The 17,952-nt window shown below is 37.4% G+C and overlaps 1 protein-coding gene across 1 annotated transcript in view; it reads right to left on the bottom strand.

The window, feature by feature from the left end:
- MED13 (mediator complex subunit 13) overlaps positions 1-17,952 on the bottom strand; it is a 60,457-nt gene that overhangs the window by 23,036 nt on the left and 19,469 nt on the right. The window contains exons 4-9 of the mRNA XM_027781336.2: positions 8,812-8,957; positions 7,529-7,726; positions 6,414-6,608; positions 5,298-5,460; positions 4,990-5,100; positions 2,297-2,980 (exon numbers count right to left, since the gene is read on the bottom strand). Of these exons, the coding sequence (XP_027637137.1) occupies positions 2,297-2,980; positions 4,990-5,100; positions 5,298-5,460; positions 6,414-6,608; positions 7,529-7,726; positions 8,812-8,957 (1,497 nt within the window). The remainder of the gene's footprint in view (positions 1-2,296; positions 2,981-4,989; positions 5,101-5,297; positions 5,461-6,413; positions 6,609-7,528; positions 7,727-8,811; positions 8,958-17,952) is intronic.

Below are 17,952 nucleotides of genomic sequence, written 5' to 3'. Positions count from 1 at the left end.
AAAAAAAAAAAGAGAGAAGGCAAAAAAAAAAAAAAAAAAGAGAAGGCAAAAAAAAAAGATGGGAACAACTTTCTAGGAACACAAAATTAAGTACCAGGAAAAAAACACAGCAAATGCAAGTATACTGCACTTCCCAGTACCTTTAACACAAAGAGGATGAGAAGTTAATAGCCAGATAGTCGGGGGTGGGGGGGGAGGGGGGGAACATGTTCAATATTTCAGTATAAGTTCAATCAAATTAGAAACCATAGAAGGAAAGACCATGTCTTGAACAGAAAAAAAAAAAAAAATCATCAAGTAGAGCATATCTTTATCTGTTAAGGCTGAAATAAACACAAGGCAAAAAAAGGCTCTAGAAATCCTATAAATGCACATCTTGAAAGAGCTGAAACATGCACTAGCTAATGTGAACTCTCAAACAGTGAACACAAAAGACAAGGCTAGGAAAATGTGCCTGAGAACAGACCAACAGCTACAGCATATTTACTTCTTCTCCCAGCTTTCCTACACAGCAGAGCCAACGTGACTGCCATCAGTGGCTTTCCACTGCCAGCAACCAAACAGAACATCAACATACAAGTTCAGTCTCGTGAGTAGCTGCTTCAACTGTTCTACCACACATTAAGTACAGCAACTGCTAAAATATACTGATCACATTAAAAGTCTCCTTTCACCTGAACAGGAAAACCAAATATTTTTGACCAAAAATAATGAACAGCGAGTTGATAGACACAACACTGGGTGCATTCAAGAGCCATTTTTTAATCCCTCAATCACAACCCTAAGCCAGAGTTTGTCACCTCTGCATCCAGGTCCCAATCATGTTAAGCTCAGGCTGCTGCTAAGATCACCTGTTGCTTCCCATGACCATCCTTTTTCTGCAGCATCCTCACAAGGAAGTGGTATAAAAAATGGATGTCAGGAAGAATTTCCTCCACAGTACAGCAGCTAAAGAGGCACAACCCAGAAGGACCAAGTGGTTTTGTTTCAGGATTTTTGTCCTTAAGGGTTGGGTTTTTTGGTATGACGGTGGTTTGGGGTTTCTTTTTCTGATGGTGATCTTTTTGGAGAAGTTTGGTTTTGCTTTAACTGGTAAAGAAAATCCATGTTGATTCATTCTGCAGTAAAACAGAGCTCAAATGTAAGTTTTAACACTAAAACCACTAGTGTTTCTCTTTTCGTCCATTGCCTCCAAGATCCATAATTTATTAAAACTTAGGCAGTATCAAGGAAGTGACCAATTCTTTTATCCTAATTTAAAAAAAAAAAAAACACAAAACAAAACAGCAGCAGAGAAGAACATTTTAAGACCTGGTGCTAGGTAACACTAGCTTTCAGAAATAAATTCTATTTATTCAGCAAAAACCTTTTTTAAAATAGTTAGATGCTACACATACTTGATTTCAAGACAATATTAGCTTAAGTCAAAATATAATTAAATAAGTAAATGTTCTCAAATATATTTCCTGTAGCTCAAAGGGTAAGGTTCTAATAAAGATCTAGTCTGATTGCCTCAATATTTCTTCAGGTTAGACAAGCTTTAAAGAACAAGGGTTTCCCATATGATCTGAGGTCCAAACAGTAACAGTCGACACACCAGCCTCTTGTTTTCTTTGGATGATAACCTCAAATCCTTAAGCCTTTTGAGCAACACAGACAGAATGTGCCATGTGCAACAATGCCAGTTTGTTACTTACTCCAAACAGAAATTTCTGATACAAGAAAGTAGCTGCAGCCTGCATTAAAGTTAACATCTTCCAGGAAACCAGACCAGCTTCCTCATTGTTCCCATCAGCCATTTAAATACCAGCTCTTCTGAATAAAAACAAGAGGGGAACTGAGGCAGAAGAAATTTCATCTTTAACAAGGTAAGTCTGCAACCGAGACCATCCATGCTTGCTTCAAATAATGAAGAAAACAAATGTTAAAATGAAAAAGTTATTTGGGAGGAGGAAGACAGACACTTTAAGTCCCAAATAGGCATAATTTGGCTACAGATTAATTTCACAGTAGAAAAATAAACTTCATTGCCATCTGCTAAATCAGAGTTCTAACAAGAAAAAGCTGGAAAGTCTTACTACATATTTGACTGTGCTTCATGCTCGCATTTCACAAGTGTTACCTTCTTGTATACGGCCAGCACAGTTATGCTCACACACTCAGCATTACTGCTTGGGCTGACGAAAACAACATTATGCTTTAGCGACAAGCTTGCTTACACCAAGAAACTACTGCCTTTGGCCTTTCAGTTTCCTCACTTTCTCACATTATTACTATAGAATTAAGTAGTACTTACTCTGTAACTGATGTTACATTTTCCTGTCCAGCAGGTATTACTGGATCATCTCTCAACTTATCATTTGGAAGCTGAGGCGGTAAGAATTCCACATCCTTTTTCTTTGGAACTTTATAATACTTCCAAGTACTATCAGCTTCATCTTCCTCCAGATTCACTGCGGTACCAACATACATTGTAGGCTCTATAACTTCAGGAAATTGAGCTGGAAAAGGCTGAGACAAGCCATCGAGTCTGTCTTCCATTGTTTTTGTGGGAACCAAGGGGTCTGGTGTTGGCATCTGGTAGAAATGTTGACTCTGAGGAGTAGAAGGTGCTTTAGCTACCCCTTCATCAACTACATCACACGGGTGAGGACTAAGTGGTGGTGGCTGAGGTGAATTTGCCATTTCAGCATTATGCATCTGAGGAGTCTTTGCTACATCATTAGTTCGGATATTTGAAAATCTCACTTGACTGTCTGGTGCAGTCATCACAAGCCTCTGACTTGCTGAATCTGCCTCCATGGCAACATCATCACTGATAGATACACGATGATGAAAAGGAGTCAAAGGGCGTTTCTGTGGCTTATCCCCTTTGTCTTGCTTCTCATTTGTCTTGTGCTTTGGAGCTGCTTGCTGTTGTTGGCCCACAGGTGGTGCCTGCCCCTGTTGACCTGAATTTCTTGGTTTGAGATTTTTGTGCCTGCAGAATTAATACAGGGGAAAATACTTCACATCAATCTTTCAAATATGTCTATCATGTTCTTTTTCACTAGATAAGAACCCGCTTCTAAGCCATTAAACAGCCGATTATAGAAGTCTGAAACTGACACCATTCTGAAGCAAAGCTGCCTCTTTCTGACCACGACTTGATTTGAATGACTTGAGTAGCATTGCAAGATTCTAGAATACTGGTGAAAAAACTGGAAAAGCTGTCCTATAAGCCAAACACCACATTATCCTCATAACCAAAGACACTATTTTATAACTGCTTTTAACAGAAATAGATAGTCACATGAACACGTTGTTACTTTTAACTTCTGCCAACACTGATGAATCAGTAGAACATAAGAATTTGTGAATGACTTCCTGAATTCAAGCATCAATGCTAACCAATAGTGCTGTCCAGGTCTCTATGGGTTAAACAGAAAACTAACACCAAGAATCTAGAAGCCAAGCTCAGTCCTACAGAAGCAATTTTGAAGCTTTTGTAGCTATTTACCTACAAATTTAGCAAATGTGGAAAAAAGAAAAACTCAATGCCTCGACTGCATTAATACAGTTAAGTTTCTTTCCAGTATAAATGCACTTGAGCTTAAGCATTTCATCTTGAAGTTCAAGATGCCCACTTTCTAGATCACCTGACAGAACGAGAGACAAGAAATACCGAAATCTAGAATTAAATGTTTATGATTAAGCTATTGAACTGCACGTACATTCTTAGTGCCTGGCTATTCTTTGCCACTCTTCCATTAGGAAAGTTAAGCAGCATACAACTGGTATTAAAAAAACAGGATTAGGCAGGAATAAAAAAGGTAAGAGGTATCAAAATCTATTTTTAATTTAAACTATCATACATATGTTTTTCATCACTTAGAACTCAAAATACTGAAAGCAATATGGGGGCTTAAGTCTTTGCAGTTTCTCTTTAAGCAACTGCATATTTCTAATACACACCTCACACAGTTAATTGATTGTTTCTCTTAAGTAGTGCTATCGTATCTAAATTCTCCTTTAACAGAGTATTTAAACCTCCTCCATGTCTCAGCTCTTCTCAGGACACAAGTGTTTCCACATAACTTAAACCAACCATTTCAATAACGGAGGAAAAAAAAATACATTTCTTCCAAAATGTTACATCCTCCAAACATTAGGTTCTTTTAGGATTCCAATATTCATTGTGAGGTAATCAGCATAACATTTAAATCGGAGAAAGCATTTAAAACCTTTGCAATACTTCAGTCACCTAAACGTTAGTATTCTGCCATAAGTACAGAAAATGAGAGTTCACTGAAATTAATGTTTCCATTTAATTTAAACACCTGCATGAACAGTCTGTGTTCCTGTAGTTTCAAAACAAGAGTCATAACAAAAACTGGAAGTTAAATTCATACTTTCCCCCTGTGCTTTGATCCTTTTTTTCCTCCAGCTAGTATAAAAAAAACATACACTGGCAATCAACTCACGTAAAAGCAGTTTTATATAAAACCACCCATGGCATGCCATATTTCCCCCCAAAAAATCAGGTTTGGGTTTCTTTTTCACATTCATCAAGACACAATGCTACAATCGTCTCATAGCTGATTAACAGCTTTCTCCTTTCAAGGCTAATGCCACAGCCCTCTAGAAAAGGTTCTTGGCTCCTAAACAAGTAGGTGTTCCCTTTCCATTACAGCCCAACAAAGTTGCCCATGAGAGAGTTTCTATCCACATACAAAGGCGTAAGGAATTCTAGCCCAAGACTCAGGAATTGTCACTGAACTGCCAGTAGGTCTGCTCAGATGATTCACTTCAATAAAACCTCCGCATTACCTTACCGGGCAGAGTTTCAAGACCTACAATGACATTTAGGATATGAGATACAAATTTTGTTACAGCTTTCCTACAAGCAGCTATTGCTTAATTACACCTAAAGGAGTCATCACAAGCCCTCTCCTGAGCACTTCAATCTCAATGTACATTGTTGGACTGCCGGTTTGCCAAGTACTGTACCTTGAACAATTGCAATTTGTCCTCTGTGTGGCTTCAACAAAATCCCAGGATGCTATCTTGTCAGCAATCTCTTCATCACACAAGCTATTTGATGTAGCAGAATACTTCCTCCTATGATTCAATATCAGGAGAGTTATTTGCGATCAACATATGTTCTTTCTTTATCTTCTGTCAAACCTCAAGAGCCGTTTTGTGACACAAGATCCAGCAAAGAAATTATAAATAGCCTTTTACTAACATATTAAACTGAGAATTAAAACTACTAGTTAGGAATAAACTATTTTCAGCTTCACAAAATGAGTACATACTTGTTCTGTGCTCTGTTCATATTGCATTCTTGCCAAACTCTGTCCACCACTTGATTGGCTAGCTTTCTAGGTATTTTGCCACCATGATGGCTAGTACTGTCAGAGATAAATCCATCAGAAACTGAAGAAAACTTCACCCATTTCTGGGCAGATTGAGCATCAACTGAAAAGCAGCATCAGAGGAATTGTTTAGGCAATGAAGTGATACACTCACAACCACTATTGTTCCAATTCAACCACCAAAGGAATGTAAGTATCTTCTTAACTCAATGTTAGGAAACAAAAACAAACAGAAAATTTAGATATAGTAGCAGATTATAACAACATGGTTCCCTCTCATAGGGAGGAAGGAAAAAAAAAAAAAAAAAAAAAAAAAGTACCATACATGTTTATGCTATAACTGGGCTGGCTATTCTTTATCTTCCAAGAAACTATAGACCTGCAAAAGAAGATAACTTGAGCAAAGCTACCTGTTAGCAAATTTAACAGTATTATTAAAAAAAAAAAAAGGTCAAACTAAAGTAACAGAAGACCTGGGGGACAGGAGGGGACATGGGGATGTCCCAAACAAAACCTCTTTTGCAGAACTGTATGTAAAGCCACCTGAAACCATCAGTGAGCCTTACCCGCTTTGACTTAAAGCGGTTTACCATAAGCATTACTTACGCACAGTTCAGAGGGCACACAGCCTCATGGTAACTTAAACACAAAAAATCTTCCTTGGATTGTGAAAAAAGCTGAAAACATTACCTTGCTCACTAATGACTGAGAGGCACAATGAGGATTATAAAGCTATGCCAGAATGCATACATGCACACAAACACACTCTGAGAGGTGGAAAAAAAACCTAAAAACTTGACCACAGAAATTTAAAGTACTGGATAACACCAGGTACAAAAGCAGTCCTCATTCACCAACTTACAAAAGTCTTCAATTTTGCCCTCAAGTGAAGGATAAAAATTGGTTTCACTACAACAGACATATGACTAAAGAAATGGGATTTTTGGTAAAAAGTCAGCTGTACAGAGAACACCTGAATCCTTACCAAACAGTGCTAGATTTAAAAAAGCAGCCATCAAAATGATTCCTCACACGCAGAAGCTAATTGTATTATACCTGTCTGAACTTCCTCCGGGGACGTCGGTGGAGTCAGAGTTACCGAAGACATGGCAGGATCTCTTGTGGAAGCAGGCACTTGGTGGACACCCAAGCAAGTAGTTGAACAGTGCGATGCCCCTACAGTACTAGGAGCAGGGATGTCTGTCTGAGGAACTAGAACGAAGCATGCTGGGTACACCATTCGCACACCAGCTGAAAAAAAAGGAGCAAGCTGATTTTACAGTTGTTTACCAAAAGCTTACCTTTAAAATCATCAACAAATGGATCATTTTACCAGTCACTCATAAGTTTAACTACCCTTTCTACCTCCTAAAGCGCTATCCTTGGACAAACAGTCTCCGTTGTCATGTCATCCTCATCATTACTTCATGATTAGCTTTACACAGAAGATTTGGGTGAATGAATATAAAGGGCTTTGTATATACAAGCAGAGACAGCCCTGGTGTCTACATGCTACTACTTGCTTCTAACGTTTTGTTTTGTAAAGACAACTGAGAACACACTTTTTGGTATCACGTAAAACTGACAATATTCCCCTCCCCATCTTCATCAGGGTCTCCAGCCATCATTACAATACAAGCTTGTAACACTCATTACAGAGAAATGATTACATTAGCTGGCAAATCAAGGGTCAATAGCCCACAGCAAAGGAACAAACTATGGCATCCCAGAGGCTTAGATTTTAGGAAGAGCAGCAGATAAACACAATGCCCGAGTACATTAGGTTCTCCAGGACTGTGGTTTTGAAGACATCCCTGAAAGGCACGTCTGTTCCGTTTGAATTTGCACAGAATCTGAAACAGCACAACATGCTTTTGATGCATCTCAGATGTCAACAGTGATAGTCTAGGGTTATTTATTTGTTTTTTAAACAATCTTGCTTCTCAGGGCACAAAGTGGAACACCTCCTACCACCAGCTCTGCAAAATCCACTTTAAGCAGCAACTCATTTAGATAGTCCTGAGCATTAAACAGAAAAACAAACCAAAAAAACTAACAGCAGATGCAAAGAGTTGCAAAAATACTAAAATGGGCTCACTTTTACATTTAGAATTTTGCAGACGTAACTGGCCGGTTTATTTCAGTAATGAAAAGGTAACTGGAGCACTCACCAACAAGGACTTCAACAGCAGCTAAAGAATCATCCTCCCAATCCATTTCTTCCTGTTTTTCCTCAGATCCCTCCTTCAAGTTTGATGTGACAGGATAGAATTGTTTCCATTCACCAATAAGCTTTTTTGTTGATGAATCGGAAAGCTTGAATGACTGCCCTGTAAGCGTGCCATTTAATCCGAAGGGACTTAGAATAACTAAAAAGATAAATAAAAATACATTGGAGATTACATCTAAACAAAATTCACTCTTCCCCACTGAAATAGCATTACAATTATTTCAGCCACACCAAGTAGACAACTTACCATTGGTAAGTCAAAATGCACCCTAATCATATTTTACTATATTGCACAAGTTTTTGGTAATAGATACACATTGTTAAGTGTATGTGTACTGTAAGAATGAAGGAACCACAATAACTATTACAAATTAATCTATTTTAACAAGCAACAAGCAAGTTTTCATCTTGGCTAGCAAGGAGTCTCTACCATACAGGTGGGATAAAGAAACACTATTTCAAATTCTGACAAAGTTAAGGTGTTTCCTCATCCTTTCATTCTGTCTGGTACAGTTCCAACAACAATGTAAATACAGGGAAGTAATCTGTTTCATGTTTAGTCTTGCCCATATTAGGAAAGTGCAGCTGCTGTTAAATTGCATTCAAAAAAAGCAAGTTTGGACACTGAGCATTAATAAACAAGGGCAGTATGTGGTCATGCAGGAGAACTGACTTCTACAGCCAACACAAGTGTGTCTAAGAGAGGGAATGATCAAACAGCCCACTAACCAGACTCAGGCCCCATCACTCCTTTGTCTTCGAGAGCATAGCCTGCATCTGCTGGTGGAACCAAAGGAATTTACAGGCAAGGAAGAGCCAAATAAAAAGGGGTAGAGGGAGGAGTGAATAGGTTAAGTACGTCAAGTCAGAAATGGATTTCTAGAAAAGGGGTTGATGAAGATATGTGGGGGCTGTAAAACATGTTACAAAAGGAAAAATATTTAAGTCACGAATAGGACAGTACTTGGAAATTAGGTTTATTGTGTCGTGAACACCAATGACATGGCTACATGCCAAGAGATGAATGTGGAAATCATCCACCTGCAGAATAGCTGAGACACACCAACTGCCTTCTGACTACGTCAAGACAGGGGACATCTGGGGAGGAACACGCAACCGATACAAAACAGGTAACGCCTCTCTGCTCCCACCTTCTAGTCTTCACCAGAAGTCCTTATTCTGAGCAACTCAAAGGGCCGATGCATTTTAATACTCAAAACCTACCTTGAAAGGGGCTGTTAGACTGCTGGGCGAGCGTGAGGTGTTCTTCACTGAGCAGGTACACAGGTTGATGCTGACTGATTTCCACACTGGTGCAAACATTGCTATCTCCATGTAAGAAGAAGGTGAACGAGCAGGACAAGTGCTCGCTGGGGAAACAGAAGTGTGAAGGGATGGAAGGGAGAGAAAAAAAAAATTCCTAAGTACAGAACTTAAAATAAGTTAATGGCTTTCTCACTAGTTTGAAGGCATTTCCTCACAAAATATTCATTAATGAAGTAAGCAAAAATCCCTTCTATCTAAACAGCAAGAAAATGCTAAATACATGTTCCCTTGTGGCATTTACAAAGTAATCCAGCATTAAGACAAAACCAAAGATCCAGAGGAAAACTAAAACACAATCTTTAGCAAGACAAAAAAGTGTAAGTTAATACTTTTGTACCTTATTTATTTATAATCTATAAAAAATATTTCTGAACATATATTACTTTTTAATGAGGTCATATCTAGCTTCTCCTACCATATATCCACTAAGCAGAATTTATATTTGAAGATTTAGATTTAACACTAGCCAACAAAAGTCACTTATTTAAAAGCAGGAAGAAGAATGGCAACAGCTCTGAGTTTTGTTTTGGGTTTTTTATGTGTTTAAATTTAATCTTATCTTCACGCTCCTGAAGCCAATCAATTAACTCAAAATTAAATCCCATACCTACACACAAAAGACAATCAATTAAAAACAAAACCAAAACCAAGCTCAAGTTATTGTTAGTCATTAAATCAAGTATCAATGTTTAAGATCAGATGCTTCACCGACAGCTTCTCTCAGTCCAGTGTTTTAGAAAAAAAAAAACAAACCATACAGTCCTGTATAGCAAAAGACCCCAGAAATAAATTTCTCCCCTTCACAGAAATCTCAATTAAATGCTGTTTTGACAGTACTGTACATATTTAGTAGTTCGCAACTCCATGAAATCATCTACTTCCCAAGATAATGCTTCAGAGGCTTCCCAGTTTTTGCAATTATGCTAGCTGTTGTTTTGTTACAAAACTACAGATAAACTCCTGCACGTACAACTACTGAAATATTTTATGTTGCATCCAGATCAATTCAGTGGTTTATGTGAAATATATTTTATAAGTTTTAATTAAAAGGCAGAAATAGAGCAGGAAGGCAAAAAAAGCAGATCCCTGCCAGGATGCTGCAGAAGCAGTACATCTTCATACCCAGTTCAATCTGAAAAAAACACAACTGTTTTGTTTTGTTTTTAAAGAACTTATACAGGCACAGCAGTTTTCAGTTATTTTAGCTACAAGTTATCGCAAGTGTCTGCCAGACTAATACACTCCCATAAGAACAGATGTTTAAAAGCAAGAAGATGCTATTCACATTGGACATTAAATTAGGTCCACCATCTCAGTAACAGAAGAATGAAAGTCAAGGAGAACCTTAAAAGTGCTTCATAAACTACCGAACAGAACATAAATCCTTCTCTGTAAGGAGGGTAGCATCAAGCACCTGCTCAGTCTCAGAGAAAGAAAAAAACCCATCAAATCAAGGGAAACAGACTAAATCAGTCAAAATAGCAGATACTAGTGCATTTTTCGCAAGGTCAAATGGAAAGGTCAGTCTACGAGCTAGTGTAGCCTAAAAAGACTATGAATGCAACACCACTGTTTCCCCAAAAAATAAAATTAGACCCCATTAACTAATGCCCAGGATGGCATGCATGCTCTCTGACCTCATGAAATGCTTGCATTTCTTAGTCTACAGCAAGAGAACACAAAGCAAGTTTTGTATTCCTCAAGAACACACATTGCTCCAGGGCATGCAGAACTGACAAACTCCAAGCACCTCAGCAACCTTATTAAAATGCAGCCTCCACAGGTGCAGTTACCGGATACATCTTTAATGCCATTTCCAAGACGTTTCTTTCCTCCACCAGAAGTAAATGGTGGGACGGTTAAACAGTAAGGGAGAAAAAGAAAAAGTTTCTGGAATTGGCAAGGTCCATTCAATCTATGAAAAGAGATATAAAGTGATTCGCTGAGTATCACCCCAAAGACTCGAAGAGCAGCCACCAGGGCAGTCAGCACAATGAGGAGAAAGGCAGCTGTAGAGTCAAATACACAGCTTTGCCTACCAGCCAATTTAAAATTAGGGACCTAGAGCACTCCAAGGATGAAAAAACCCACAAACCGTTCAAGGAGGAACAGGAAGCGCAGCATGTTTTTCATTACAGTAACTTAAAGCAGGCCACGAAGTGAACTCAGTAAGGAACTGCTTGAAGTGGATGGCCCTGACTGAACCATAACCGTTTTCCAGGTGCATCAAGGCTGCAGTGGTATGCTGATCTGCCGTTCAATTTTAATTGTGTTTTAGGAACAATAAAAGCCAGGATCCAGACAAGAGAATTAGCCCAATTCACTGACAACTACTTAGCACAACTGCTTCAGTAATCCAGCTCTAGACAGAATACTCCCTGCAGATGAAATAACATACTGGTCAGCAATCCCAGTAAACTTAGTTTCCAAAATGCAGCGACAATAGAGCCAAGCATCTTGTTGACAATTTCAAGTTCAAGTCACATGGCTAGCACACACCACTAAATTCGAATATAGAAATCTGATTAAACAGTAATCCTTATGCAAATAGCTATAGACTGATTTTCAAATGGGTTTTAATTTTAAAATCATATTGGATGGTTTAAGGTGAAAGAGCAGATAGTGTTCTTGGCTCTGAGTGACAGGTAACAATTTAGAAGCTTGGTGTAAGTGAGGCAAAGGTTAAAAATAAAAGCACATATTCTTCAAATACACTTTAAATGCAATTAAGCTATGTCTCCTGTAAACACCACATTATCACACAGATAAAGGATAGACAATTGTAGCATAATCTGATGGAATTCAGATAAACCAAGACAAAGAGAAGCATCAGCATAACAACAGAAGCGTTTCAATTCATTACACTGCAAAACTACTTCTAAGAAGTAGCAAGGAAAATTCAAGGTCATCACACAAAAGTAAAATCCAAAACAAACAAACAAACAAACCAAATTAGAACTCTTCTCTCCCCTTTACTCAGCAGGGGAGAAGTTTCCAACAAAATAATAAAGTAAGAGAGTAGCCATTGTTGTCACTGGCATCATTCAACCAGTTCTGGCATGCAAGCTGCAAGCACGCTGCTTGCACGGCTGCACGAGCAGATCAGCTATGGCACAATTCATTCTGGAAAATCCAAACATTATACAATTTTCACTAATTCTGGTTATAAATTTCAGCGTTAAACAGCGAAGTGATGCACACCACCTTGCGTTTTTGTTTCAGTACTTCCGGAGATGCAGCACAGTCATTTTATGCACAATAGTTTCTCACAATAGTATAACATTGTTTCACAGCAGAAATACGTAGTAAAACCCATGTGTCCTTAAACTCAAGCTAAGGGAAAGAGATTTGCAGGCGGTACACACAGCACCTCCTGAAAACAGGGGTGGGCTTGGAACTAAAGGTGGACGTGAAAGGCAAAACTAACACTTTACCTACTCAAACACAACACTACATTTCTTCCTAGCTAGTCAGGCTCAGAAACTGTTTCCTCACATTTAACGTTATAATTTGTTACATTACAGAAGTTTAGGAAATATCAATGCATGTGAAATAATCACAAGAAATATAATGAAGAATCCTAATTAAAAAAAAAAAAAAAAAAAATCAAACCCATACTGAAGCTCTGCACGGGAAGGAGTGAAGGAGGAAGGAAAACAAAGATCCAGAGCTCTAAGTTAACTGGATGCCCCTACATACACCATTTTACCGACTTGGCAAGAACCTCTATAAACATGCATGTTTGGTTTTTTGTGGGGGTTTTTTGTTTGGTTTGTTTGTTTGTTTTTTAATACATTTGTACATTCTCCCATTCCCTAAGTTTCTAGACACTGACTGCTAGCACCCAATGCCACCTCAACCTCAGCTTGGGAAGAATCTCAAACCTTACCATAACATATTAAGAACAAAACCAAACCCAAACAAACTCACTCCACCATTTCTCTTTCTCGAAATCATATTCTCAATAACTCACCTCACAGTCAAAAATACTAATCAAGTAAAAAAAACCCAAACAACTAGCTACTTATCACTTTGGGGTAAATAGGCAAATTACCTTTACAATAACAAAGAAAGCTGGTGGTTTCCTGCCTGCTAACAGAGTTCATTCTGTATGTTTATTTGCAGACTTTTAAGTAGATCAGACTATCATTAGATAAATTCTGCACAGCATCTTGTGATTGAAACATAAGAAAATATCTATACCTCACCACTGAGAGCTTTTGTCCTGCATGCAGGGAGAATCAGTCAAGTCCTTAACATACAGATACAGAAAAAAAAAAATAGCAGCTTGTCTGAAGGCTTGTACTGATATTCCCCCTTCCCCCTCTCCCCCCCCCCCCCTTTTTTTTTTGTTATTTTACAATTATGGTGGTGTTTTATGTGTGTAAAAGCAGAGGACAGGATTTTGACAGAAAATTCTGAAAACAAAATCCTAGTTCACCCAAAAATCTCACTTTCTTGCCTGCCCCTGAACATGAAGCTGCTCCATTAGCATTTCTAATATTTCTAACTCGGGTAATTTCATTGAAGTCCTAAACACAGAACTTAAATATCAGTAATCTAGTTTCCAGCTGATCTGAACACAAATGTTAAGAGATGTCACCAGAATGAGTATTCTTTATGCATTTTTACTTGAACACACCAGAATTCAGTCAGAATGAGTTCCAATACTGAAAGCAGTTTTAAAAATATTTTTTAAAAAAAGAAATAATTAAAAAAAAAAGACAAACTCTTTGGAAAAGCAACCTTCAGTCCTCATCTATGCTCCATAAAAAATACATTTGTACAAAACATCTCCGATTCAGCCCTGCTCTTTTCACCCTAGTGATACAAAAATGTTTTACTTTCAGAGACAAAAGGTTCTGTTTCTTTTCATATAGAATCATAAACTGATGTGGAACATTTCAATGCAATTTCTACTTCTACCTGTGTAAGAGAAACTGAAGAATAGGAGGGGAAAGCACACTAAAATTTACATATACATGAGGTTTCTACATCTCCATTAGCAAATCTGAAAATACGTTCTTGATAAAAAGGTAATTAGGTTTGTTTTTTCTTCCACATTAGTACTTAGGTAGAGCTTTGTATCTTCAAAGTGCTTCACAAACATTAGCTGCATTAGAACCTCACTAATCCACACTTCAAGAAATTGCATACTTCAAATCAGCACCACACTAGGCTGAAAGGCAAGGAGACTGCAACAGCAGAAGCCACAAGGAAGTCTCCAACTAAAAAAACCCTACAGCACATTTAATAGTAAATTCAAAAAAGCATCCAAATGTTTCAACTGAAAGAGAGAAATTGTGTTTGTTCATTTGGGGATTTTTGTTGTTTGTTTGGTTTGTTGGGGGTTTTTTTGTTAGTGTTGGGGTCTTTTTCATTTTTGTTGCTTGTTTGGGTTTTTTTATAACTACCATTCTCTTATTTTCCTAGATGGCCTTTGTAAATTACTTTTCAGTCGAACCAAGAGTGGCTTAGGGAGTCAAAGCACTGCTGAACTTATCAATTATCTACCATATCTTTAACTATATACTTTCTACTGCCGTTTCTTAGGTGCGGAAAATGAACATTGCAGAATAAAATTACTGTCCCAGAACTAATGGCTGTCACAACTAGGATTCTACTATTTCCCCTTCAATGGGGTAGAACACACCTTGCTGAGGAGTGCAAATATATCAGCTAGATTTTTAAGTCAACTAATTAATATGCATCATTATTTCAGACTGCTATGTTTGCCAAAAATTGGTACATATTGGCCAGCACCCAGCATCCCTTGGGGCATGTTGACCAAGAATCAATATATCATGACTGGCTGGCCACAAAAAAAAAAAAACAAACAAACAAACAAAAAAAACCCCACACACCACACAACAAACAACACAAAACCAAAAGCAGCAGCAACAGACCTGAGAGTTCCTGACTGATGCCTCACAGCTGCCCAGATAGAAGTGCCTCCAAATAGTTGTTCTTCACTACAGACTATTTCTGTATGTCACTTAAATAAACATAAAGTATCAAAGAAGTTCCTTTTTAAAAGGTGACAGTTGCTTTCTATAGTAAATTCTTGGGCTGGAGAACAGAGTCTTACAATTAAATAGACTCTTTTGGAAATAAAAAAAGAGAAAAAAGTTTTAAGATTACACACACACATCATGAAGCCCTAAGACCCTTCATTTTCAGTTATTTGTTGGGGTTTTTTTTCTTTTTCCTTTAACCAGGTTGAGACACACCACTATAGCGACCTGCATAGGATAGAAAACAAAATGTAACTGCCGAAGAATAAGTCTCAAGGAATTACATACCTGACCACACACACAACATGCACTACACCGTCCTCTGTTCTACAATACGTTACACCATACGCTCTGTTCTTTGTCAGGCGACCCTCTAGGGCTTTTCATCACAGAGAAGAAAGAGTGAAGCTGCCAAGCCACTTGAGGCTTTCTGAGCTAACAGAAGAAAATCAGAAGCAACTCCCTCAAGACAACCCATCTCCCACCTTTTCTTTGTAATTGTACACTATTGTGTACAATTGTGTTCAGAATAGTTCTTTGTGACTATATACATCTTCCAGGTATAGCCATAACACTGCAATGCACTGATGAAGAGAAGCTTTCTTTTCAGCCACCTTCACACCTATGCCACTTGAACAGTCAATCTGCTTTTAAACAAGGCATCTTCAATTTCCACTCACCACCCATAATCCTGAATTATGAAACTCTACAATCTCAATTCAGACTAGAAGGGAGCAGGAAATTAAGTATGCATTTGCTGTAATAGCCAAAATATGAAATCAGTAGAATACTAAAATCAGATTGCTATATTTACACAGCACCAAAAATAATTGCCAGGAAAAACATATGAGTTTTTCTTTCTCTTTCATTTATGAAACAAAAGAAAAAACACAGAAACAAAACCACAAGGCAAGTACACAAATTGTTTTAATTATTAAATGTTTCAGAAGCTTTCTTTGGTTTTGTTTTAGTTATTTTTGAGGGGATTGTTTTGCTTTTGAAGCGCTGGGGGCTGAGGGAAATACAGGGTAAGATAAATTAGTTCCTAGTTCTCTAGGAAGAACATGCTATCATACATACTCATTATATTGCAGTACTACTTTTTATGATAAGAGTTTGAATCATCATTAATCAATTCACAAACATGCCCTTCTTGCCCTTGGCTACAAGCTCCCCTATAACATCAGGGTTCGTATCAGCCCCATCACAACATCTGCAGACACAGTGGCATTAATATCCTTAATGTGGAAGCGCAAAGAAATGTAAACAAATGCACATCTACATTTTGCAGCAAGTTACATATTCTGTATCTTAACATGAAGTAATAAGATCTCAAAATACAGATGCTTCTCTAGCTACTGACAAAAAAGATAGAACAACAGACATTTTTCTAAGCATCTCTGAGTAACTCCCTATGGTCATGAAGGTAAATATAGCAGAAAGCTGATTTTGATGATAACACAAAGCAAAAAACATTGCTAACAGCAAAGTAAAAAAAACCTTCCAGTTCAAAGCACATCATTAATGACTACTGTCAAAAGGCTCTCCAAAATATTTTTCAAATAGCTGAGGATATCTTGATTTTAGTTAGACCTGCAAGTTAACTTGGTTATGGAATAAATAAATACTTTTATGTGCACTAAAACAAATACATATGTAGCAAGTAACCTGTATTGCAGAGTAGAGTCATATTCATCTCTAAGACTTTCAGATTTTTAAATTAACTTCATTATTAATGAGCTTAGCTTCATCCCAATAAAAGCAAGGTTGAAACAAAAAATTATTTTATTTTTGTACACTACTGAAACTATAGCATGACACCTTACAAAGAAGCAAAACTGGTTTTTTTCAGAATGCAACTATATACACACATATATATATATATATTTATATATATATATATATTTATTTATATTTATATATACACACACATAAGAAAGTATAATTTCTCCAGATCGGACGATTATAAGCAATACTGCAAAAAGAGTTTGCTCATGTTCCTGCATTTCAGAACTTAAATGAGACTCATAAATCTGTCATCTTATATTTTAGCATCTTTTAATTATTGAGGATGCAAATCACAGTTATCTGAACTTGAGCTTTCACAATGAAACATACGTGCACTATAAAGAATAAGAATTCAGAACATATTTGTAAAATGGGTAATAGCTAGACATCACTCTATTTCAAAGACAAGGTAACAGCTTTCAATGTATTGTTCTTTCCCATTCTGAAACATTTACAAACATCTTGTTAAGCCAGATTTTTTTCAAAGTTCAAAATGGAAATGCATTATAACATTTTCATTTAACAAAATCTGAAGGATCTGTATGGGTTTTTTATTATCTTACTCTTCAGTGAACAAAAAGAGCATAGATTTATTGTTGAAAGCTGAATACCAAGAACCATGTCATTTTTTCATTTTTACTGATGAACCAACTACCACTGTAACTTAAGCTAAGTAAGAGAAAACTGCTTTGTGATGTAAAGTGCTAAATTTGTCTGCTTGTAGTCTCTGTAGCAACCCAATATTCCAAAGAGACAATCATGTGATCAATGCTCTCAGCTCCTGCTGTTTATCCTGCACTGTCCTACTTACAGCAGCTCTCAATTCCAGCTGTCTACAGTAAAAGGAAAAACATCACCTGCTCTCCTGCCGGTACATGATGCCAGAACAGCCTCATTAGAGCTGTTGTAAAAAAAATGTTGACATTGTTTGATTTAAAGATTAACATAGGGAGGAAATTTACACTGCAAAAAGAGTTGAGCAGACTTAACAAAAAATATTCCAGCAGTATCAAGGAAAAGCCACGTAGCTCCAGCTATTAAGGTTTCAAATTAAATATATAGAAATAAACGCAAAACCTGTGGCTACATGTTGTTCTTGTATAGTTAAGTCTCAAGTATGAGGAAATCTTTGAGCTTTAGCACCCAGAAATCTCCACCTTCTATTCCTTAATAATAATTCACAGTATCATTCTAGAGTGATCAAGAAGCAAACCACTCCACTCCTATGGAGAGAGGA

Source organism: Falco peregrinus, chromosome 2, assembly GCF_023634155.1.
Source record: "Falco peregrinus isolate bFalPer1 chromosome 2, bFalPer1.pri, whole genome shotgun sequence".
Classification (NCBI taxonomy): Eukaryota; Metazoa; Chordata; class Aves; order Falconiformes; family Falconidae; genus Falco; species Falco peregrinus.
Note: the sequence above shows the minus strand (reverse complement) of the source record. Positions and strands in the feature narration are given on the sequence as shown.